The sequence below is a fragment of the Mustela lutreola genome, chromosome 7 (assembly GCF_030435805.1).
Source record: "Mustela lutreola isolate mMusLut2 chromosome 7, mMusLut2.pri, whole genome shotgun sequence".
In the NCBI taxonomy this organism is placed as follows: Eukaryota; Metazoa; Chordata; class Mammalia; order Carnivora; family Mustelidae; genus Mustela; species Mustela lutreola.
The window spans coordinates 107,472,852-107,497,367 of NC_081296.1; the positions used below are offsets into that span (position 1 = coordinate 107,472,852).

Consider the following 24,516-nt stretch of genomic DNA (forward strand, 5'->3'; position numbering starts at 1 on the left):
GCAATTGTCTTCAGCTCAGGTCGTGATCCTGGAGGACTGGGATTCAGTCACCCATTGGGCTTCCAGCTCCGTGGGGAGTCTGCTTCTCCCTCTGAACCTCTCCTCTCTCATGCTCTATCACTGTCTCTCTCTCAAATAAATAAATAAAATCTCTAAAAAAATAAAAAATAAAAAAAAATAATGTGACTTATCCAAGATCTCACAGTAGGTGGCAGGGCCAAGATTAAAATGAGGGCCTTGATTCCCAGACCTTCTCTTGTTTCTCCAACTACCTCATAGTCTAAATTATAAGATCTGATTTAATTAAAGAAGCTTTAGGGCTTTTGGCTCACAATATGAACAGTGAGAGGGTAGTTCTTTCTAAACACAGGGATTAAATATTGGATGTTTTATAATACATAGAATATCTTTAAGAACTCCAAATTTAATGCCTATCTAAGAAAGCACTTATATTTACTAATAAGAAATACTTATGAGATATTACCTAATATACTTGCTTTGCCTATATTTGTTATAGATTCCCCATAGTGCCGGCGGGACAAGACTGGTGAGGTCACAGGGCTTGGTACTGTTGAAACGCCTTCATTCTCTGAAATTGAGGTAGGTTCTTTTGCTGGATGGAGAAAGCTTGGCTTCATATATTCATAAGGTAGAGGATTGGAAGTATTATACCAATGGATCTGAACAGGTGAAATGTTGCTGTAGTGTTTCAGTATTAATGGTTCTAATCTATAAGCCTTGAATTTAAAAAAATTCAAAGAAACACAACATTAAGGCACAATGTTTGGATTTTACTAAACTGTTTTTCTTCTATTGCATGCTCAGCAGACCTTAGGGAATTAAAATAAAAAACCCTGGTATTTCTAACATGCATTCCTATTTTTTACTGTTAATAATATGTAATTGGTCTAATTATATATCTTTAATGATGAGATTATTAAAAAACCAATTAGCACCGGTCTAAGCTAACAGTGCCCATTAATTTGTTTTTTAGAGAAACAGATTCATTTCATGATGTTCTGATATCATCTAACAATTAGATTTATTACCTCACCAACAAAGCTGAAGCAGTAAACTAGAACACAATAAATAGGTCAATCTATAATATAATCTTACAATCTATCTATATATATATATTTATATTTATCTATAATATGTGTCTATAAATCTATAAATATAATTTATAATATAATCTTAGGAGCTCTTAGTAAGCTCTAAATTTTCAAACAGATTAACATAATAACACAAAGTAGATGCTGATACAAGACCATTTGTCTAATATGAAGAAGGGATGACAGAGCAGAAAAGGCAATGAATGGATTTGGCCAATTAGAATTAGAATTCCCCAAGTTCACATTCTGGCCTCTGTTGTTTATTAACTGTGTAACACCCGCCAAGTTGTAAGGTCTCAGAGATACCATTTCCTGAGCTCTAGGAAGGAGATTGACTTTTCCTGCCTCACAAGGATGTTGGGAAGAACAGATAATGTTTGTAAATACTGCCTAGCACAGTTCTAACATAAACTTTGTTAAAAAAAACTATACTTTAAAGAATCACAGGAAAACTGTAAAATGAATAATAAAAATAACTTAAAATAATACAATGACTTTGGAGCACCCCTTTATAATATAACAAAGTTAAGATTATATCCAGAAAAGAGTATACAATGAAAACTCAGAGTTCCCCTATGAACTCAAGTTCATGTTCAAGTTATAAGGCAATGAGTAAAATGAATGTATATTAATGAAATACTTAATGTCTAGCTGGGGGTTTTCATATACGTTTTACTTAATATTAACAACCTTATGAGGTAAATTATTATCATCTGTATCCTACAGATAACGAAGAGTCTCAGGAGACACTTGGGCAAGATTGTGCAGTCTGTATTTTAATGTAATACTAAGTTTCCAACTCAAGTAAAATTCATTTCATAAATATAGTGTTTTTGATTCTTTAACATATAGGACATTTTCTGAAACTCTTTTATTTAATCAATGCTATATTTACTTGGTACTAGCTAAAGATCTTTTAGAAGACAAAGCTATTTTTCTGAGAATGAATGCTATTTAAAATGGTTTGTTTTACATTTAGTTATACCTAGCTTTGTCCCCAAAAGGATTTAAGGAAGCATTTTTCTCACCTAAAAATCTTACTTGGTATTAAATGCTCTACCTGGATGCGAGATCACTGGAGTGTTTACATTAAAAAATTATTAACAGTACAAATATAACAGAGAAAAACCTCAAATTTTATAATCCTATCAGGCTAAAATAACTTCATTCCTTTATTCATGATTAACATAATATTCAAATATTTTCATTTTGTACCTACTACAGGTGACCTACTAGACACATTTCAATATTGAAGCATGCTTTAGAGAAAGAAGACCTTAGAGTGGGGTTTTAAATTTATGCTTGTTGGGTTACTGGTATCACAACTGATAATGGCTTGACAGTCGAGAAGACTCCTATTCCAGGAACTAATTGTCCAGAGATAATATTTTTCATTATGCTCTTACACTATAACACATACAGATCATCTCTACCTAAATTAACCAAAACACAAACGTCTTAAAAATATGAATCTATGAAAATATAATCAAATGAAATCATTTCTCATTAGTTCAGTTGTACCTTGCAATATTTCTTAGAGGGTCTTTTAAGAAGGACTTAATATTGAAAGGAAAAACATCTACAACTGCAACTCACCACTGGATCTGTTGGATGAAAAATATTTAGTAACCGGTTACAAATTTCTCTGGGCAAAATATGGTCTTGACTTCCAGTGTTTCCTGGGCGGATGCCACGCAATGCCAAGAAAACTGCTAGTGGGGATCCCATGCAGAAGAAATTCTCAACCTAAAATGATAGTTATCTTAAATTTTAAAGCCGGTGAAGGGTTTTTCAGCAGAATTTGGGCACAACATAATACATGGTAAAAATGTGAATAATAAAATTATCTTCAAATATAAGTCTTCTTTTCATGAGCTTGGTTCAGATGGTATCTGCAATTATTTAATTATATGCCAACTATTAATTATTCTAAAAATCTATTTTCAGAAGCAACCTTCATTTTCCTTAACTCAAATAGAAAACAATGAATGAGAAGGAGGAGGAAGACCTTCACCTTCTTAGCTTCACTGAGCTATTGCTTTGTGGTAATATTCTAGGTTCTGTGAAGTCTATGGAGACCACTGTGTAGAGCTTCTGTGCTCAGAGTTTACAACCCTGTGCAGGAGGCAGAAAAAACAAATGAAGAGTGGGAAAGATTGCTCTAAGAGAGTAAAGAAAGGAATAATTCCAATTCTGAGGGTGTTTATACAGGAAGAAGCATTTTATCCTCCACATTGTGTGAAGTTTTTTTTTCTTTTAATTGCAGTGTAATGAACAGTGTTTATTAGTTTCAGGTTTATAGTATAGTGATTCAGCAACTCTCAACATTACTCAGAGCTTGTTTCAGTAAGTGTCCTCTTAATCCCCTTCACCTAGTTCACCCATCACCCCCTGCCCCCACCTCTCCTCTGGCAACTACCAATTAGTTCTCTTATTTAAGAGTCTATTTGTCTTTTTGTCAATTTGTTTTGTTGAATTCCACAAATGAGTGAAATCATAATGGTATCGGTCTTTCTCTGACTGACTTATTTCACACAGCATTATATCCACTAGATCCATTCATGTTGCTGTAAAAGGCAATATTTCATTCTTTTTTATGGCTAATATTCCATGGTGTGTGTGTGTGTATATCTATATATCTGTATATATATCTATATGCATATATATATATATATATATATATATATATATATATATCACATCTTCATCCATTCATCTATTGATGGACATTCACGTTTCTTCCATTATTTGGTTATTGTAAATAATGCTGCAGTAAACATAGCGCTGAATATCTTTTCAAATTAGTGTTTCTGTGTATTCTTTGGGTTTGCACCCAGTAGTGGAATTTGGATTGTACGGTAATTCTATTTTTAATGTTTTGAGGAACCTCCATACTGTCTTCCATACTGGCTGCACCAGTTTGCATTCCTACCAACAGTCCATGATGGTTCCTTTTTCTCCATATCCTCACCCACACTTGCTGTTTCTTATGTTGTTAATTTTAGCCTTTCTGACAGGTGTGAGATGGTATCTCATTGAGGTTTTGATTTGCATTTCCCGGGTGGGGAGTGATGTGGGGAGTGATGTGGTAATTTTTCATGTGTCTGTGGGCAATCTGTATGTTTTCTTTGGAGAAATGTCTGTTCATGTCTTCTACAGAGGAGGAAGCATTCGCCTTGGCGATAAAAGGTAAAAAGGATTTCTACATTTGGAGCTGATCATTGGGGCCAGAAGGGACATTTGAGATTGACAGAATCACTGTGAACTAAAGCAGAGGCAGGAGAAAATCTGGCTCAATTTAGAAAATAGAAATAGTTGGACAGAGTTGAAAAATTGCATGTCAGGAAAATGTAACTTGGAATGAGAATGTATGGAACCTTGACTATCTGACTAAATAAAGTAGGGCTTAATTGATTTTGTAGGTAGTAAAGAAGAACAGGATTTAGGAGGTTAGTAAACCTGGTAGTAGTGTGTGGACGAACTGGAAAACAGAGTCTGATGACTCAGAGACGAGTTAGGAAACTACTCCAAGTGCTTAGGCAAAAGATAATTTGAACTGGCCAGGACAAGATGTTCCATTCAGAAATGGAAATGGGAGGGGAGAGGGTATAATCGACATGACTGAATGGAGATGGGGATGAGGAACGGGTCAGAGGCAAGTTACAAGCTTTGGGTCTGGCTGACTGGGAAGACAGTGGTTCCATTTACTATAACAGGAGACTCTAGGTAGTCTTGTTTTTGTTCATATTAAGCCTGAAGTATCTGTAACATATCTAATGGGCTGAAGTTTTAGGGTAAGAAAAATGTAGAGTCGGATATGTCTTCTCCCAAGTCTAGGTGTCACCATTACAGAAGTGACATGTAAAGCCAGAGAAGGGGTAAGATGGCTTAGGAACTGCACAGAGTAAGAGAGGGCTTTAGCTGGAAATAGGAGCAATGTCTACATTTGATTAGCAGGAGAAGGAGACTACAAAAGGGAGAGTGAAAAGAAAAGGAGAACCAGGATAATGCAGTATACATGGAAGCCATGGGAGAGGGCTTCTAGAAAACGAGTGTAGTCAGCAGCATTGGATTATATACAGAATGTGACACCTCTTCCTCCTAAAGTCACCCTATATCTCTCATATGTCCCACTACCCTGATGCAGGACACTCCCAATTCTCTCCTTCCCAACATCAAAGAAGTTATTCTAACAGACTCTAACACTGCTCCCCATGGCCTCCAATCTGGACTGCACTGTAACTATACTGTAACTAACTTGTTCCTGGCACCAATTTCATGTACCTTTAATCTCCCCCCACCCCACCGCATCTGAAGTGATTCCTCTTTTTTCCCAAATGAATCAATATTTATTTTGAAAATGGTACCTTTATGTTAAAGAATGTATGAGAAAGTTTTTGTTTTTCAAGGACTGGGTAACATCAACATGTCTGAGGGCTGAAGAAAATTAACTTGTCAATTAAAATTATAGGAAAAAGCATTTGAAATAGTGACACAGATGAAAACATTAATTTTGAAAGGATTAAGATAATTAAGAAAGGATAAAGATAAGAAAATAGTTGAGATAGAAGCTATTTAAATCCTTTCTTTTTTCTCTTATTCTCTCTCTCTCTTTGTAAATCCTTCTGCTATTTGATAGACACATATACATACATACATAGCCTAGCAAAATGCTTTATCCTTTGGTCAGGCATTTCATAAATGTTTGTTAAATTGCTAAATCCCTGGAATTAATAACTTTTATGATTGGTATGCAGGTCACAGACAAACATACCAAGTAATTATTCTAGGGGTAATGACTGCCTTAGTGAGCTCTACATCCATCAAAGAACTTCAAAGGTGAAAAAGAGCTTCAGACATCTAGTCTAACCTCCGTGTCCATAGAGGAGCAAACAGATGAATTTGAGATTTTAAATGGATTTGGCTGACATTACATAACCAGTTAGCAGCAAAGCTTCATGATCAGAAACAAAGTTTCCCACTCTCCAAACCAGTATTTTTCAAGTTTTAAGTTCAGTGGTCACCTATAACAATTTTAACACCTGTCTTCTCAAAGTAAATCCATCTATTCTGTTCCTGTTAGATCTCTGGAGTCCTAAATATTTGCCAGTTCATCAGATATTCTTTTTTAAATTTCAGATTTCTGTATTTTCTCCTCTATGAGTAATTAAATAACAATTAAAAATCCATATTACTAGATGACATGACTATGTTTTAGAAGAATACACGGTTAGTGTATAAGTTCTACAAATATGGTATTAAATTTTGAGAACCATTAAATACTTGGTGGATCATACTCAACTCTCCAGTAAAAAACCCAGGACTTGAAATACAAGAATTAACTTTTTCTATTAAATCAATTCTACATATTTAACACATTGATCATATAATAATGGTGGTAGAGATGGAACTCAAATTCCAGGTGATGAGTCCAAAGACCATGCTCATACGATTTTTAAATATAATTTTACCATGTGGCTTTTAAATGTGTTAAGTTTAAAAAGAAAATATTGTAAGTCATAGAGACATGCTCAGTAAGAAAATTCTTACCGCTTTAAAAAAAAATGTCTACATCATTTCACTTAACCTGGATACTAAGTTCCTGTAATAAAGAGATTTCAGTATAATACACTATCCCTGGGTATATATTCAAAAGCAAATGAATATTAGGGAAGTTATGCCATGCTCCATTTAACATTGCAAACAAGTTCTCTGTTATTCAGTTATAGACTGTGTCCTTTCCAACAGTCAGATCAATGTCCACATCTCTGTCATTCTTTATTCTTCTAAACCACTGCTTTCAACAGCTCCATTCTGAAGCTCAAGAACCCTGAGAAGTTTCCCACTGTCCAGTGAAATATAAGTTCTTCATTTCTGGCTTTTCCTGTATCCCACAGCCCACTGCCTGATCTTATGCATTCTAGCTAAACTGTTTTGCCTGCCCCAAACTAACCACATACACTCCCATCTTGTGTTTTTGTCATACACTGCTCATTGAGTGAAATGCCAGTTCTCCAGCCCTAAAATTGCCACTGATTATACTTCTGCTTATTTTTCTTATCAGTCACAACTAGCTGATTACTAAGGTTTATTAATTTTAAATACTAAATATTTCCCAAATCTCTTTCTCTTTTCACTATTTGAGATTATCTCATGTTTCATGAGGTACTATGAGGTCATACTCTGCCACACCTTTGTTATGCCGTTTCTTTTACACAGAATAGCAATTCTCCTTTCCTCCACTCGGCAAGATGCAATTTACTGAGATCAAGTACAAATGTCATTCCTCTGCAAAACTTTCTGGGCAAAATTAAAACCCCTCTCTCATGTATGTATTGTTCTATATACTAATAGTACCAGTAACACTGTGTTACAGATCCTGAGGGCTGAGAACATTCTTGTCCATTCTTTTCCTTGTAGAACCCCCAATTAGCAATGTCCAACCACTGTATGTGCTCAATATATACTCATTTGAAAGAAAAATTCAGATCTCACTTGAATGCTAATATCATGCTTCAAATGATGTTTGAAAAGAAACTGAGATAAATAATGAAAATCTCATCTCTCTTTCCCTACCTTAAATTTTAAGGCAGGTGTTTGTGTCATGGATGATGCCTTCAATCCATGTAGCCGTTCTTCTATTTCTCTCAGCCTAGAAAGCAGCATGAGGTTATGAATGCATATTTATACTTATAATTTCATAAATATTAGATGCTCACTAGTTCACTCAAGAAAATGATGGCCCATTATCCAGTTCCTCACATTAATCCCTATTGACAGTATTTAATAAATGCACCTGCTGTAGTCTATAAATGGTTATAAAATGATTAGTAAAACTAGTCCTACTCTTCATAATAGCTGCTGTTAGTAGCTTTTTGGGAAGATCCTTCAGAAAACCGTGAGACAAATACAAGCATATATACATCTTAAAAAAAAAAACCCAACCACACTGAATGCTCATACCATATACACTATTCTGTGCCTTTTTTTCTACATTTAATAATGAATCTTGGAGGTCTTTTCATTTCATTGCCTCCTGATCTACTTCAATCTTTGTAACAGCTGTGTAATTGTCCTTCAAACAAATCAACCACAGTTTATTAATACTCTGCTGATGAACATTTGGGTTATTTTAATTTTTCCCCATTATAATGTTCTATATCTACTTACATTTAATAAAGAACAGAACTAAATTTTTTTTTTGAAGGTGCAGTTCACTTTCTAAACTTTTTTTTTTTTTTTAAACTGGATTTTTTTTTAAAATCTCAAATGCTGCTCTGGGTTTGCTTATATTTTCTTTCAAAACTATCAATTATTTTGATACTACAAAATTTACATATCTAGCCTATGGTACTTAATAATATTCTAAATGAAATCCTTAGACAACTTCTATAAGACTAAAACAAATCCAAGGCTTCTGGAATAAAAGTTTTAGTCAACTAAATTGTTTGTTTTTATACGATGCTAATTATCAAAATCAGTGGCTTTTCACTGCTCCACTAGAATTGATGAGATGCATTAAGAGGACAAAGAAGAGCAGAGCATGTAACTATAGAAGAAGATAGGAATGTGTTAAAGAATTATAAGATAGTATCAGGAAGGCCACAAGTGATCAAGTAACTGTAAATCTGTGAAAATAGTTATTTGTCAAGGAAAAAACTGTTTTTAAAATTATTTTCAGAATAATAAGACAAAGGTCCATCTCTAAAATTTGTAAGAACTACAAAGGATTATAAACTGGTAAACACTTTTGATAAGGATTCTGTGTGGTGACTCAGCTTGGAATAAGTTTTAGATTTCACTCCTAATAAACTGTGAAGAAGAGATGGAAGGAAAAAGTAGATGGTGACCAAACAACTTATTTTGTGCTACTGGAACACACATGAATTAACATGAAAATTAACAAAACTAGCTGGTCAGGCGCATTCTCTAATAATCTTTGCACTCCGAATAATACATTTTTCTTTATCATGAAAATCTTACAGTGCTCACATAAGAAGTCCACTAATTTCCCAAAGACTTAAAATGCTTTGCAGAGACTAGGTATTTTACCGTCGTTTTGTTATATAGAGTTCATCCAGCAGATGTCGCTCTTCATAGCTCATCCACCGTTCATCTGGCAACTCTTCTTCCTTCTGCAGCAACTGTTCATAGAGCCGAACCGGATTCCAGCCAGTCATTATGTCATAAGTGATTACACATCCCAAAGAATGTGACACTATTGAGACTTTACCCCCTTTTTCTTCAAAGTCTGGATTCCGAGAACAGAAAAGGGAATATAATCGATTCAGCTCTTGCTGAAGGCCTTTAACTAGCTGTTTGAAATAAGAAAACATTATCATATTAGAGTAGTCACTGACTTTGCTGTAGACTTTATCTCTAAACTCAAGTATATTATGAAAGAAAAACAGACATTACTAACCAAATATGTCTAGGTCATTAAAATTAATTCAGGTGCTTCAAACCTTGCAGAAAATGAAGAAAAGTATGCATAATGCGTACTCCATCTCATCACTAAAGAATAAAGGCAGATATACCCACCTGGAACTTTTCACAGTCCTTATACCAACTATATGAACCAGCAGTTTCATAGATTAAAAAAAGTTCCATGCAGATTCCCATATGTTTTCCAAAGAGACCCTTCAAATTTTTTCTTCATTGCAACCTACTCATATGCTACTCTAAATTTTTACACCTTGTAGTTTTAAGCTATAGTGAATTTTAGATAAAGAATTTATCTGAGTTTATGCCAATAGATGTGCCAACATACATACTATTTCATTATGCATTTAGGTAAGAGTAATGTAAAGGCCATCGAAGGATTGAAAAAAAGCTAATGTTGATCTACTTGATATTCCAACATTCCTATTAAGTTGGCAGTATGGATATGAGTAAAAAGTTATTTTATGTGGCTGCTAAGCAGGGCTTAAGGCGTAAGGTGGGAAGTATCTTAGTCATTTTTCTTTGTAAAATTGCTTCCTTTGAAATTCAGCTTTAACAAATATTAACTGAAATATTCCATAAGGTCAGAAAAATGTTTATTACCCAACCCATACTGGGCCCTGATCTGAGTTTTAAGGCAGTCCTCGCCTCTTCTTCTCATTGCTTACTACTATTTGAGTATAAATTTCCTGCTTGATATTAACTGAATTCCTCATTTCAATATTTCTTAATATGCCTACATACAATTATGTGTTACTTCTATTTTTGGTCTTGTTATTCTATCTCAACAGTTAACTAGGCTCCACTAGATTTTACTGAACATTTCTACCTCTGATGTTAACTGAAAATCATCTGAGCATCCATGCTTGGCAGGATTAGCAGTGACATGAACGAAGGCAAGGTGCTCTCTCATGATTGCTGGCATCACAGACTCTACAATGCAATACGGAGGTCTGCTTAAAGCTACTGAAAGCTCGTGTTGGGTCTGATGACCTATTCATCCAATGAAGAGGAGGAGGATAGGAAGAGCTGCTAGCATGTGGAAGGGTGATAAGCTGCCCTTTTTCTAGGGAGAAATGGAAATGTTTTCTTTAATTGGACATTTCAATTTTTTTCTTGGGAAAAGCCAACTCAAACTTTCAAAGTGCATCAGAATCACATGGAGGGCTTATGAAGGACAGATCGCTAGGCTCCAATCCAGACTGTCTGATTCAGCAGTTCTGTGTACCGCATTTTAGGAACTACTATACTGCCTTAGTGGCAAACGCATATAAAAACCTTCTAAGACATGGGTTGTAGATAATTACAGTTTAAAGAGTATGCACCATGATATGAATATTATAGGGCTCTGTTCAAAGGGAGCTATAGTGTAGTGCTTTGGACTTAGCTTTGAGAAGAATATCAGGAAACCCTTAAAATTTATAATTTTCTTGATTTATAGTCTACATGAAAGGAAGTCCAGAAAAAGCTAATGTATAGTCAAGATAAATTCCTTCAAAAGCAACATTTGTTAACAGCTTTACTTTTGATGTCCTTGATTTTAAGACACACCATGTAAATCTAGACACACTAAAAGACAAACACTTAAATATTCTGGCAAAAGGTATCGAATCTTTTGTTTTAAAATACTACCCTCCCCATCAAAATTTAAAAATTAATAAAAGGGGAAAGATCTACCAGCATCTCTACCAGTGATTAACCTATCTTATATAAAAAAAGTTTAAAGCATTTCTCACTATATCCAATACTTCAGTAATCATATATGGATAACAAAACAAGGATAAATATCCAAAACAGAGAAAGTCCATTTGATGTTAAAATAATTTCACCATGGAATGAATACACAGAATGCACAGTTTCTGAAGAGCTGATGCTTTCATTTAATAATTGTATACTTGAACAGAAGTGGTCTTCATGTTTCCTTATTGGAACATATCTAGATTTCGTAGCATTTTTAATCTTTGCCCATAGCTTACATATACAGGAATGTTTGTGTTCCAAAACATTATGATCTTGAAAGCCAAGTTTAAACAATTGTATACAACCTTAGGATGGATAAACCATCCAGTCAGCAGCAAAAGGAGAACTCTACCTCTATTTTGTGTCCATAAAGTCAACACTATTTAGGGTTTTTTCTCCTTCTCTTCAATGATCCAATTTTATATATATATATATATATTTTTCCCCAATTATATTCTTCCAGCTATGATCCCTTTGTGACCAAGTATATTCTTTTGATATATATGAACCACGATTAATGATATACCCTGTGATATTAATTTATTAATTCTACAATATTATCTAATCAACCTCTTACATGGTAGGTAACGGACAGGTTTTCAGAAGCTTAAGTTTTTAATTTTCATAGCTGCTTAGAAGTTAAAATTTATGAAGAAAATCAACTGAAAAGGAAAAAGTCAGCAGTTTCAAGAGAGAATCCAAACTGACAAAGTATGGCTAAAGAATATAATTAGTCCTTTGTCCTTCTCTCTGCTTTAGGAAATTTTAATGAGAAAAGGTAATTTACAGAGTTTTAGTCATATGCAGCAGTTGAATGATTTTCAAGTAAAAATAACAAGAGATGGCCATGACCATTCTCTTTAAGATTATTGTTAAAAGTAATTGAAAAGAGAGTTCAGATGTACAAGATATATAGTTCTCTCTGGACTTTTCATGTTACTTTATTTAGGGTTAAAAGTCAGGGCCGAAGACTCTCTGATGAGGTCTCTGTAGTCTGGATTAGTTTCCTTTTTTTAAAAAGGACTTTCCTTGGAAAGTATGACCCGAGAAACACTAAAAGTTTTCCCTTAACTATGGCTTTTTAATGATTATTGGCGCAATCACTAATTAGGGTCCTCCCATGAGCATTTCACAATCTCCAGTGAAAGGGGAACTAAGAGATGATCTAATTAAACTGCTGTGAAGGCAGGAGTCTCTTCATTGGCATCCTGGTAAGTTGCTCAGCATCTACCCCAGTGAGCATCTCCACTCTAACTAAGGTGGACACTTCCAGTTTTTGCAAATTTTTTCCAGTTTATTATGATATAATTGACACATAACATTGTGTAAGTTTAAGGCGCACAACCTAATGATTTGATATATATATAAATTGTGAAATGATCACTGAAATAAGTTTAGTTAAAATACATCACATTATTTATAATTTATTTCCCTTGAGACATTTCTTTTTTTTTTTTTAAAGGCAGCTTTAGTTACTTACAAAGTTCTTCATTAGAAAACAAACATGTTCCTTTCCATATTTTCTATCACTGATCCTTATTCACTTCCTAGAGTTAACAGAATAAGTCTATTCCTTTTTTTTCTTAAATGGGAGCCCTTGAAATACATAAAGACAGATAATTAATCACAACTGGAGAATCTAAGGATGAGGAATTGTACCGGGAACTTTATATACATTATATCTTTAATCCTCATGACAACTTTATCAGTAGGTATGTTGTGTTCATTTTGTAAGCAAGGAAGCTGAGAAAGTGAGAAATTTGGTCTCAGGTCACACAGCTTGGTAAGTGACAGGTTTTGAATGGCATCTATTTTAACTGAGAAGACGGAAAAAAAGACTCTTTCCTATGCTTCTTGAGTAAACTAAGTAAGGTTCATTCACCGGGCATGATATAATTCTCTAAAGAACTCCTGATTGCTGTTATTTATCACTGCTTCCTTAGGGAAACATATACAGTTTAAAAAACAATTTAGTCTAGGGGCGCCTTGGTGGCTCAGATGGTTGGGCATCTGCCTTTGGTTCAGGTCATGATCTCAGGGTCCTGGGATCCAGCCCCACATCAAGCTCCCTGCTCAGTGGAGAGCCCGTTTCTCCCTCTCCCCTTGCTTGTGCTCTCTCTGTCAAATAAATAAAATCTTTAAAAAGAAAAAAAATAATTTAATCTAGAATACTAGCTAACATCAACCTTGTGCTTAAGTGGCTTGATTTGAAGAATCAGCTTTCCTTTCTTAACATTAAGAACAACTTTTTGCTTCTCACTGTTTTCTTTTGTTTCTTCACAATATTTTCCTGATGGTATCACGTGGGGAACTGTTAAAAAACACAAATTCACAGGTTCTACCTCAGACCCATTGAATCAGAATCTCCGGGGAGGAGACCTTGGAAACCATTTTTTTCATTCCTTTTCTTAACCTTTTACCTAGAAATAATTTCTAATTAATAAAATGTTGCAAAAAACCCGAACAAAAAAACACAACTCCTCAAAAGATCATCCACATATCCTTTATCAAAGGTTTATCCATTGTTAGCATTTTACCCTGTTTATCATTCCTTCTGTTTCTGTAGCACACACACCACCCATGTACATTTTTTTTTTGTGAACCATTTGAGGATATATTACATACATCATCGTCCTTTATCCCCTAAATACTCCAGTATATACTCCCTAAGAGTAGGAATATTCTCTTCCATACTAATAGTGTAGTAATCGACTTCATAAATTTACTTTGACATAACATTTCATCTATTCTGATCTACCATCCACCTTTTGTCAGATGATTTAATATCCTTGGTAGCACTTCCCCCCATCCAGGACAAGTTATGGTCTAGGATGAGATGTATTGAGCTATTGTATCTCTTTAGCCTTTAATCTGGCACATTCTCCACAGCCATTCTTCATCTTTCACAATATTTACATTTTAAAAGAACATAGTCCCATTCTGACTTTATTTGAACTTCCTCATTCTATGTTTGCTTGATGGTTCCTAATGACTGGAGTACTGCATAAATGATGTTGTATCCTCTGAGTGTCCCTCTTAACACTCAGTAAAGGTGCTGTCTAATTTCTCCACTCTATGCCTGTTCTTTAATTAATACGCAGTGAGGATATACTTTAAGACTATGCAAATATCTTGTTCCTCATCAAAATAAGGCCCTCAATGAAGCATCCATTGACGAATCTTTCCCAAGCCTCTCTACCTTATCTTACCATGACAGCTGCAAAATGAGGATTTTCCTCTAGCATTCCTCCCACATTTTTCAGAAACCCCGCTGCATTTGTGGTGGGCACAGTAGCTTTCTCCCCCATTGTTTATCTATGTGTAATTGATTCGGATTATGAATTTTTCAGTGATTTTATAACTCTTTATATTATCCTTATTATAATTCTATATTAAAACTACTACTAATTCCTTATAAGTAATAATAATTACTTGATTATTTTGGTGCTCAAATTGTTCCAGCTTTGGCCAGTGGGATCTGCTTCTTTAATTTGGCTCCTATGGCCTTGTGACCCGCCCCATCATTCTTCCAAGCATTTTCCTACTTTCTGTCATGACAAGTTGGTTCCAGCTTTGATCTGTATCTATCCTACTCCAGGCCTGGAATCAGCCATTTTCCCAAAGAAACCTAGTTCTTCTTAGAAGGTAATAGAAGTACAGGAGACAAAGATCCGGGTGCTAGGTGTGCTCATTAAATTGGGGTATCCTCGCTTCTTGGCCCTTTTAATGCACACAGGTGGGAAATATATGCATGCATATATATACATATACATTTAATATATAGCCATATATACACACATATTTTCAAAATCATGAATTCATATTTATGAGACCTTTAATTCCAATAACCCCCTTGAGACTGTTTTTCTGGCCTGTATTTTTAATGAGTACTCCAAGTAATTGTTCTAGTTAAGGATGTCTGGGTAATGTTGCTCAAGAATGATGACAGATCTCAGCCACAAGTTCTCTGGTGCTTTTCCATAAAATTCAACTGGATTAAAAGGCAAACTAATTTAAAATGCTTGGTGTTCTTGGGGCACCTGGGTGGCTTAGTTGGTTAAGTGTCTGACTTTAGCCCAAGTCACGATCTCAGGGTCCTGGGATGGCTGCATTAGGCTCCCTGCTCAGTGGGGAGCTGGGGAACCTCCTTCTCCCTCTCCCTCTGTGTCCTAACCACCCACCGTACATGTGGGCTCGCTCTCTCAAATAAATGAATAAAATCTTAAAAAAAAAACAACAACAAACCACTCTGGGTATTCTCTGTTTAATTTATCTTAGCGATCAGTTTCTTCTTTCTACTGAATATCGGTTTTATTCAATTCCATTCTGAAGATAATTATTTTTGGAGATAAAAGAGTAAAATAGAAAGTGACTACTTTCTCAGTCATCACTAGCCAATGGTCAGAGCTTTGAGTCTGATACTCTTCTCTTTCTAGTTTTTCTGGTTATTAATGTCAACTTAAAACTTTTTTAAAAAAGCTCTTAATATTAGTTTTGGGGGACAGGCCTCAGAACATTTTACCCTTAAACATTCAGGATACCTTCTTAGGAAACCTACCAACCATATACCTGTGTGTGTGTGTGTATAAGGTATACTTCTGCTTTATGAGGGTGTGTGTGTATATGTTATATGCTCTCAGCCATTCTCTTTTTTTTCCCCCTTACTGGTTTCACCTGAAATACCATAGTTCAATTTCCTAACCTTAAGGGCCAACAATGGGTATGAACATATCCAACAACAGATACGAACATGTAAATTAACAGTATTTTACTTCATGAACCACGCTGTCCTTGTTGGGTTAGAATGAGGTCCTGTATAGTTTCTTTTTACTGTTTATTATACTTTCTTTTACTGCTATCAAGCAGATCAAGGCAGACTTTGCCCCAGACTGGGACATGACAATGAGGGGATATAGAAAAAGGAATGGTGAAAAATCCCGAGGGGATGGCAGCCCAAAAAGAAGGCAGTTCTGTGGCACTTAACCTAAGATATTTTTATAGATATACAAGGGATATCATGAGTCAAGTCAGGGATGACTTGGAACGAAAAAATCAGAAATAAATTGGCATGGAGAAGTGCAGAGCAGCTCTACTGGTAACTACTCCCTCACCAGTTTCTTCATCTTTTGAATAAGAATACTAATTATACCTACTTCATAGGGTTTTTATGAGCATTAGGCAAGCTAACACATTCTAGGTAATTAACAAGGTTATTTCTATGAAACAGAATTCTTTTTCTCTTACCAATAAAGTGACAAAATGTATTCAGTGGAGAGTCCCTCATCCCTCTGAATAAATTTTTACTCTTACCCCAGGGTTATTTTTGTGATACATCAGCAACATTACTATTTAAGAACAAATTTACTACAGAAATGATACAATAAAAGCAAATCTATTACAAACAAAAAACTTGAAGGAAATTTCTAAGTGTCTAAAACTTTTTCGTGAGGACAATAGTCATAATTAATAAGATTTATGAAAATTGGTATTTTTCGAAGAGCTGTTTTCTTTTTTAAAAGATTTTATTTATTTATTTGACACAGAGAGAAAGCACAAGCGGGGGGGAGCAGCAGAGGGAGAGGGAGAAGCAGGCTCCCCGTGGAGCAGGGAGCCCAATGTGGGGTTCGATCCAAAGATGCTGGGATCATGATCTGAGCCGAAGGCAGACACTTAAACTGAGCCACACATGCACCTCCAAAGAGCTGTTTTCTAACTAATCTCCGACTTCCAAGATTATCCATTTTATTAAGGGTTTCCCAATGTGTAGTTTGGAGATAATCAAATTTACAATTAAATGCAGGCTATTCAAAAGTTAATGGATTCCTGTAAATTCTCATTTGCTTATATTAAAAAAGCACATGAAAATTTAAAATTCAGGACACATATCACTCTAAAAAATAACCAACAGTAACAAGATAATCATGATACTTACTTCATCTCTATAAAGTGGGCTAGTATAATACATTATGTCCATTGCACTACTGTTCAGCATATCCCTTAAACCTCGTACTTTGTCAGGAGTAATGGAATCAACAGTGTCTACAAATTAAAAAAAAAAAAATTAAACTTACAGAAGATCTTTGTTTAAGCTCATGTTTAAAAATTCAAGAGTGGCTTTGACTCTAATGAACCTTCCCTTCTTGCAAAATGCTAAAAAAAACAAAAACAAAAACAAAAACAGAAGACTAAAGGGGACACAGGAAGAAAAGGAACATTAAGGATGAAAGCCATTATGAAATCTATAAAGATTTACTAATTTTTCTTATGTACTGGCTTTTGCATGACATTTAGGGGTACCCAGAGCAAAAGCAGGCCATCTCTGTTCTTGGAACAAGTGTTAAGGGACACAACCTCACTCTTCCTGTACCTCTTTTTCTGTTTCCTTTCTCTTCTTTGGCCTCTGTACCTTAGGCCTGGCAATACCCATGTGGAATGCTCACCGCCATTGGTAGCAAACCAGCAACAAATTAAAAAGCTTCCCTATGCTTTACATACACCTCTCTTTAGTGAACCCAAGGTCCTACAGGCAAAAGCTGCAAAATTATAAATACACACAAAGGCAGATCAGCAAAGGTCCTCTACAGTAAACAAGGTCAAGTTGGTATAATTTGCTTTTGAAAAAAGAAAGTCACGTACACTGCACTGCAAACAATTTAGTATTCATGAATTAGAGCTAACCCGTGGAAATTCTATCTTGGGAAGCTTGTTCTCTGAAATGCCTAATGAAATGATCTGAGATAGAGGAAACTTTGCATTTCCCACAGAAAGACAAAGAAGCCCTATACTTGGATGAACATCATAAAATGAAAGCACATTTAGGCAGGAGAAGGATTGTATTTTTAGTCTAGTGCAGCTTCTTTTATCTTCCAGTTTTTCACTGTATCAGTTTGTTTTTATTTATTCCCTACTTTAATACAATTTAATAATGACTGGAATAATGACAATCTAATAATGACAATGATTCAAGCAGAAGCTAGAAGTCCTCTCAATGATGGAAAGGATATGGGTAGCACAACCCATTTTTAAATTGTAAAAGTGAAAGACGTGAATGCCATACTGATATGAAAAGTTTCAGTGCATTTTAATGCATTTCCAAAAAAAAAAAGCTTTTACTGTGAAAACACATACATATAAAGAAATTTTATATGTGCATCTGAGAGAACAGGTTATATATGGGAAAACATATTTCTGCCATCTAGCGTAAGAATACCGCCAGTATCTCTGAAATTCACAATATATCCCCCTAAATGATCACACGCCTCTCCCTAAGTAACCATCAATAAGAAGCTGGAGCTACACTCTTGCTTTACAGGTTTATAAATCTACTACAGGTTCATTAATATTAATAACTTTAGCCAATTCTATAGCATTTACTATGTGACAGAGCCTAAATATTTTATTTCATTTTGTCTGTTTCTGAACACTATGTATATTGAACTATTTCACTACCGATAGTGTGCCTTTGAGATTCATTGATGTTGACCCATATAGCTGTAATCCACTCATTTTCACAGCTGTATAGTATTTCACACATGTCTATAACAATGTACCCATTTTCCTTTGGAAAAAAGTTGGGTTGCTTTTAGTTTTTTGCTAATATAAATTATGCTAATAACTATCGCACATGTCTCCTGGTACACATGTATAGGAGTTTCTCTAAGGTATATACATCTAGGAATGAAACTGCTGTGTCATAGGGCATGTGCACACTCAACTTTATAAGAATATAACAAACCATCTTCCAAAGCGATTGTACCAATTCACACTCCCACCAGTAGTCAATGAGAACTGTCAATGCTATACATCCTCACCAATATTTGGTATTGTCACTTTCTTAAATTTTTGCCTGAAGGCTGAAAGATATTTCATTGTGTTTTTAACTTGCATCTCCTTGATTACCAGGAGAGATGTACATTTTATATTATATGAAAATATATAATTAAAAATATATATTACAAAACACACACACATATATTGGGGTGCCTGGGTGGCTCAGTGGGTTGAGCCTCTGCCTTCAGCTTGGGTTGTGATCCCAGGGTCCTGGGATCAAGCCCTGCATCGGGCTCTCTGCTCGGCGGGGAGCCTGCTTCCCTTCCTCTCTCTGCCTGCCTCTCTGCCTACTTGTGATCTCTGTCAAATAAATAAATAAAATCTTAAAACACACACGCACACATATATATACATTTATGTGTATGTACGTGTCTGCCTATCTATCTCCATTTAAGTTTCCTGTTCTTTATTCTGGATATTAAAGCTTTGGTGGTTATATCTGTTGTTCTGTTGCAACATCTTCTCTGTTGGTGGCTTGTCTTTCATTTTTTATGTTGTTTATTGAGGAAAAAAGAAATTCTTAATTTCAATCTCATTAGACTTACCAATGTTACTTTATAGTTGTGTTTCTGTGCCATATATATATTTTTTCTAATATGTTTTAAAGTTCTGGCCTTTGCGTTTGATCTTCTGGAATGTGACGTATGAATCATGTTCACTCCCCTCCCCCTACAGTAAGTGGTTATCAAGCACCATTTATGGGACAGGCCATCCTTTCACCTCAGACTGTAATGTCGGCTTTGTCATACATCAGGTTTCCAAACTAAGCAAAGATCTGTTTGAGCGGTCCTACTCTGGTGCACAGCTCTGTTTGCCTATCCTCATGCCAATCTAAATTGTCTTATATATTAAAAATTTAAAAATACTCCAGTTATCTACCAGGACATGACACCCTCTCCACCCTCCTGTTCTGTATCTTGGCTATTTTGGGGCCTCTGATCTTTCTATAATAATTCTGGGATCAGCTTGTTAAGTTTTATGAAACTCTATTGGGATTTTGATTGGAATTGCATGGAATCTATAGATCAGTTTGGGAGAATTAATATCTCTAGATATTGAACCATCTAATTTACAAAAATGAAATTTCTATATATTTAAAAGTTATATTGAATATCTTTTTTAAAATTTTAATATAAATATATTTTATTAGATTTCTAGGTACCTTTTATTTTTATGCTATTCTGAATAGTTTGTGCTGGCATACAGAAATGTAGTTATTTTTGCATATAGATATTTTATTTCACAGTGTTGTAAACTACCTTATCATTTCTATTAATTTTTCCTTATTTTTTTTGTATATTCTGTGTAGATAATGATAAGACCTGTAAATGAAAACATAATCTTTCCCATCCCTTAAAACTATTCCTTTTCCTTATCTCATTACAGTGGTTAAGATTTCAAACTGTGTATATGTTGTAAGAGTAGACATCCTTAGCTTGTTCCTACTCTAAAGGAAACAAATTTATCCCTTGAATACTAATGAGGACAATGATTGGTAAATACCCTTTATCTATATTTCTGAATTTACAAACAGTAAAATTCACTCAAGTTTTAATGCATATATGCTTTTGCATAACTACCAGGATAATCAGGATACAGAACTGTTCCATCACCCCCAAAAAATGCCCTTTTAAATTTAAACACTCCCTTAAACCCCTTCCCCATACCTTGCCCTACTTATCTCTTTATCTGGCTTTTCATTGTATCCTTTGTAACACCCTTTTAAATCAGTAAATGTGTTTTAAACTAGTGAACTTTAAACTAGTAAATGCTTCCCTGAGTTTTGTGGGTTACTTTGTGAACCTGGTCAATTATTTAACCTTAGGATGGGGTCACAGGATCCCCCCCTCACCCAACTTACAGCCATCAGTCAGAAGTACAAGTGACAATCTGGAATGTGTGAAGGCATCTGAAGCAGGGGGCAGTCTTGTGGGTCTGAGTCCTGAATCTGACTGCACTCTCTCTGGGGAGTTTGTGGCAGAACTGAGTTAAACTGCAGGACACCCAGAATTGGAGAAATGGTTGGTATGGGAAAAAACTTCCATAACTTTTGTTATCAGAAGTGTTGGGAAGAGAAACAGTGGTGTTTTTCCTTTAGTTTCTCTCGCTTAACATAATGCCTTGAGAGTCTATCACAGTAGTTTAAACATGACAGAAAATTATAGGTTCCATTTTATTAAATATTAGTTCATTCATACTGCCTACATTCTTGAGCAGCCTCAGAAATTTTTGAGCAGCCTCAGAAATTTATCTGGGTAAATGGGAAAAGCCCAAAGATAGTGTTAATTACACTAGAACCTTATACGTGAGCTCCTGCTTCTTCGATCTCTAGCAATTTTTTTTTTTTTTTTTTTTGAATTCATTACAACTTCGGATACCATTTAGGTTCATAAGCTAAAACTGACATTCCTAACTGACTATGAGATAGAATCACAGGCTTGGAATAATCCTTGGAAACCATCCAGGGAGGCAGGTTAGTGCTGTGATGAACAAGGGCTCTGGTATCATACAGATCTAGATTCTGTCTGCCGTTCTTAGTTAAACTCATTAACCTTTCACTGAGTTTGTTTCCTTATCAGTAAAATAGAGAAAACAAAGTAGGTATATTTCAAAGACATATGAGAAAATTAAATGAGAAAATCCATGCAGAATGAACTATGGAGTGCCAGGCACACAGGAAAAGCCCACAAACAGCAGCTGTCAAGTTTAGAACACCACTTTCATTTTCCAGATTATGCAAATCATCAACTGAAACGTGCCATCCTAATGGTTTAAAGATTAAAAAGTCACAACTTTGTGCATATTTTAGCTTATAACTCTTTAAGGAAGCAAACAAAAATGATTTTATTTAAACAAATATACTGTATAATTTCTCTATGTTAGATTATAATTCACCAGCCCAGGGAATGCAGAACAAAAGAAAACAAAAAACCTGAGATTTTTATCTTCCAAATATAGGAAAAGAAAATTATTAGAAAGAAAATGTAAGCTCATATGGAACTGTGGACCACAAATATTTTTAAGGTTGTCAATAAATCACTTTCTGTCAAAAACTTGAGACAATATTTTGTTCCCTCCACATGCTCCCTATCCCCCTCGCCCTGTCCCCTAAGCTACAGACGGCATGCATGAAAACTGGGCTATGTGTGAAATCTACATGGTGATCTAAATCAACATATGTCAATATAATTATTTTAAAAATCAATCACAGACTCGTACTCCTGAAACAAAAATTACATTATATGTTAATAAAAAAGATAAAAAAATAAAGTCAATGGATTTTCTTAAATAATCTATAACAAAGAGTGACTATACCTCAAGACAACTAAATGAAAGACACTTTGTTCCCAATGAGCAACACTTTGTTGTCACTGATTAAATCACTTAATTTTTAAACAAACTGTACCTCCATCAAGAGTAAGTTTTGACCTCCACTCAACAGGCAGAAATTCAACATGTGTTGCGTGGTTGGAAAAATGCCTTTCTTCTATTTTTCTTGCAGCTTCTCTCATCCTAAAGAAAACAAAATAAAAACAAAAGAAAACATTATCAAAGTAATTTCTCATATGTACTTATATGGTATAAAATATCTTTAATCATATCACTTTCACTTCTAACTTCATCCTATAATGTTTCAATCATTGTTACACTATGCAGTAATTTACAATACTAGGAAACCTGAATATTTCCCTAAATTTGTCACCTGTGATTTCAAGTATTACAAGCTTCCACCTTTTATTCTAATTGTATATATAAATCTTCAGTAGAGAGAGAGGACAATGAATTTCTCCCCTTCTGACATCATTCTGCTCCAAATATTAGCAAGTCATGGCCTGCCTTATTTCATCTATTCCTCCACTCCTTCTGTCCATAATATGAATTTTTAAATTTTATTTTTAAAATTAAGATACAGCAGAATTGGGTTCTTTTCCCTTTTGGTGTCAGTTGTATAGATTTGTGGTTAGCATCACAATTAAGATACAGACTAGTTCTATCATCCCCCCAAATTCTCTCACACTCAGCCTTTATAGTAGCACCCTTCTCCCATAATATTTTTTTTTTTTAAAGATTTTATTTATTTATCAGAGAGAGAGGGGGGGAGAGAGCGAGCACAGGCAGACAGAATGGCAGGCAGAGGCAGAGGGAGAAGTGGGCTCCCCGCTGAGCAAGGAGCCTGATGTGGGACTCGATCCCAGGACGCTGGGATCATGACCTGAGCCGAAGGCAGCTGCTTAACCAACTGAGCCACCCAGGCGTCCCAATATTGTAAAAGCAAATCCCAGATGTCACATCATGTCACCTGTAAACTGTTTAGTAGCTATTTCTAAAACATAAGGAAAGCATAACCTATTCAGTACTATTATCACACCAAAACTTTTAACAATTTAATTTCAGCAAATAGTAGTTCAGTGGTCCCATTTTCCCAGTTGACTAGAAATGTTATTTTATAACACAAAATATATTTTTACATTTGTTCGAATTGAGCTCCAAAGAGTCCCCGTGCCTTTAAATGTGGGGATACATTCTAAGACCCTTAGTGGCTACCTGAAACTGCAGATAGTACTGAACCCTATCTATACGTTTTTTTTCCTTCCCATACACACCAATGATAGAGTTTATAAATTAGGCACAGTGAGAGCTAATAACAATAACTAATAATAGAACACTTATAATTTAATGAAAGTTATATGAATGTGGTCTATCAAAATTTTATTGCATTGTACTCATCCTTCTTGTGATGACATGAGATGATAAATTGCCTTACAGAGAGATGAAGTGAGGGGAATGATGTAGGCATTGTGACACAGTGTTAGGCTACTATCACCTGCTTCCAGATGCAGATGACACCGGATAACAGACATCACAGAGAGAGAAACTGCAGATAAGGTGGGGGACTACTGTATGTCTGTGCACTGTAGTTGGTGGATATGTCTCTTATTCATCTCTTAATCTATAGGTCCCCCTCACTCCTCTTTTAGGGGGGGGATTGTTTTGTAATTTATTTTTGTCTTGTAGAGTTCATCAGGGTCTGATTTTTTTTTTTTTAAGATTTTATTTATTTATTTGATAGACGGAGATCACAAGTTTGCAGAGAGGCAGGCAGAGAGAGAGGGGGAAGCAGGATCACCGTAGAGCAGGAAGCCCGATGCGGGGCTTGATCCCAGGACTCTAGGATCATGACCTGAGCAGAAGGCAGAGGCTTTAACCCACTGAGCCACCCACGTGCCCCTGATTTTTTTTTTTTTTTTAAAGATTCTATTTATTTATCTGACAGACAAAGATCACAAGTAGGCAGAAAGGCAGCAGAGAGGGGGAAGCAGGCTCCCTGCTGAGCAGAGAGCCCCATGCAGGGCTTGTTCCCAGGACCCTGAGATCAAGACCAGGCTTTAAC

The 24,516-nt window shown here is 35.3% G+C and overlaps 1 protein-coding gene across 6 annotated transcripts in view; it reads right to left on the minus strand.

The window, feature by feature from the left end:
• Positions 1 to 24,516, minus strand: part of DDHD1 (DDHD domain containing 1) — an 82,151-nt gene that overhangs the window by 11,426 nt on the left and 46,209 nt on the right. For all 6 annotated transcript variants that reach the window (XM_059182126.1, XM_059182128.1, XM_059182129.1 and 3 more), the window contains 6 exons: positions 22,531 to 22,637; positions 17,227 to 17,333; positions 9,165 to 9,427; positions 7,689 to 7,764; positions 2,709 to 2,858; positions 485 to 737 (listed from right to left, as the gene is read on the minus strand). In XM_059182126.1, the coding sequence (XP_059038109.1) occupies positions 485 to 737; positions 2,709 to 2,858; positions 7,689 to 7,764; positions 9,165 to 9,427; positions 17,227 to 17,333; positions 22,531 to 22,637 (956 nt within the window). The remainder of the gene's footprint in view (positions 1 to 484; positions 738 to 2,708; positions 2,859 to 7,688; positions 7,765 to 9,164; positions 9,428 to 17,226; positions 17,334 to 22,530; positions 22,638 to 24,516) is intronic.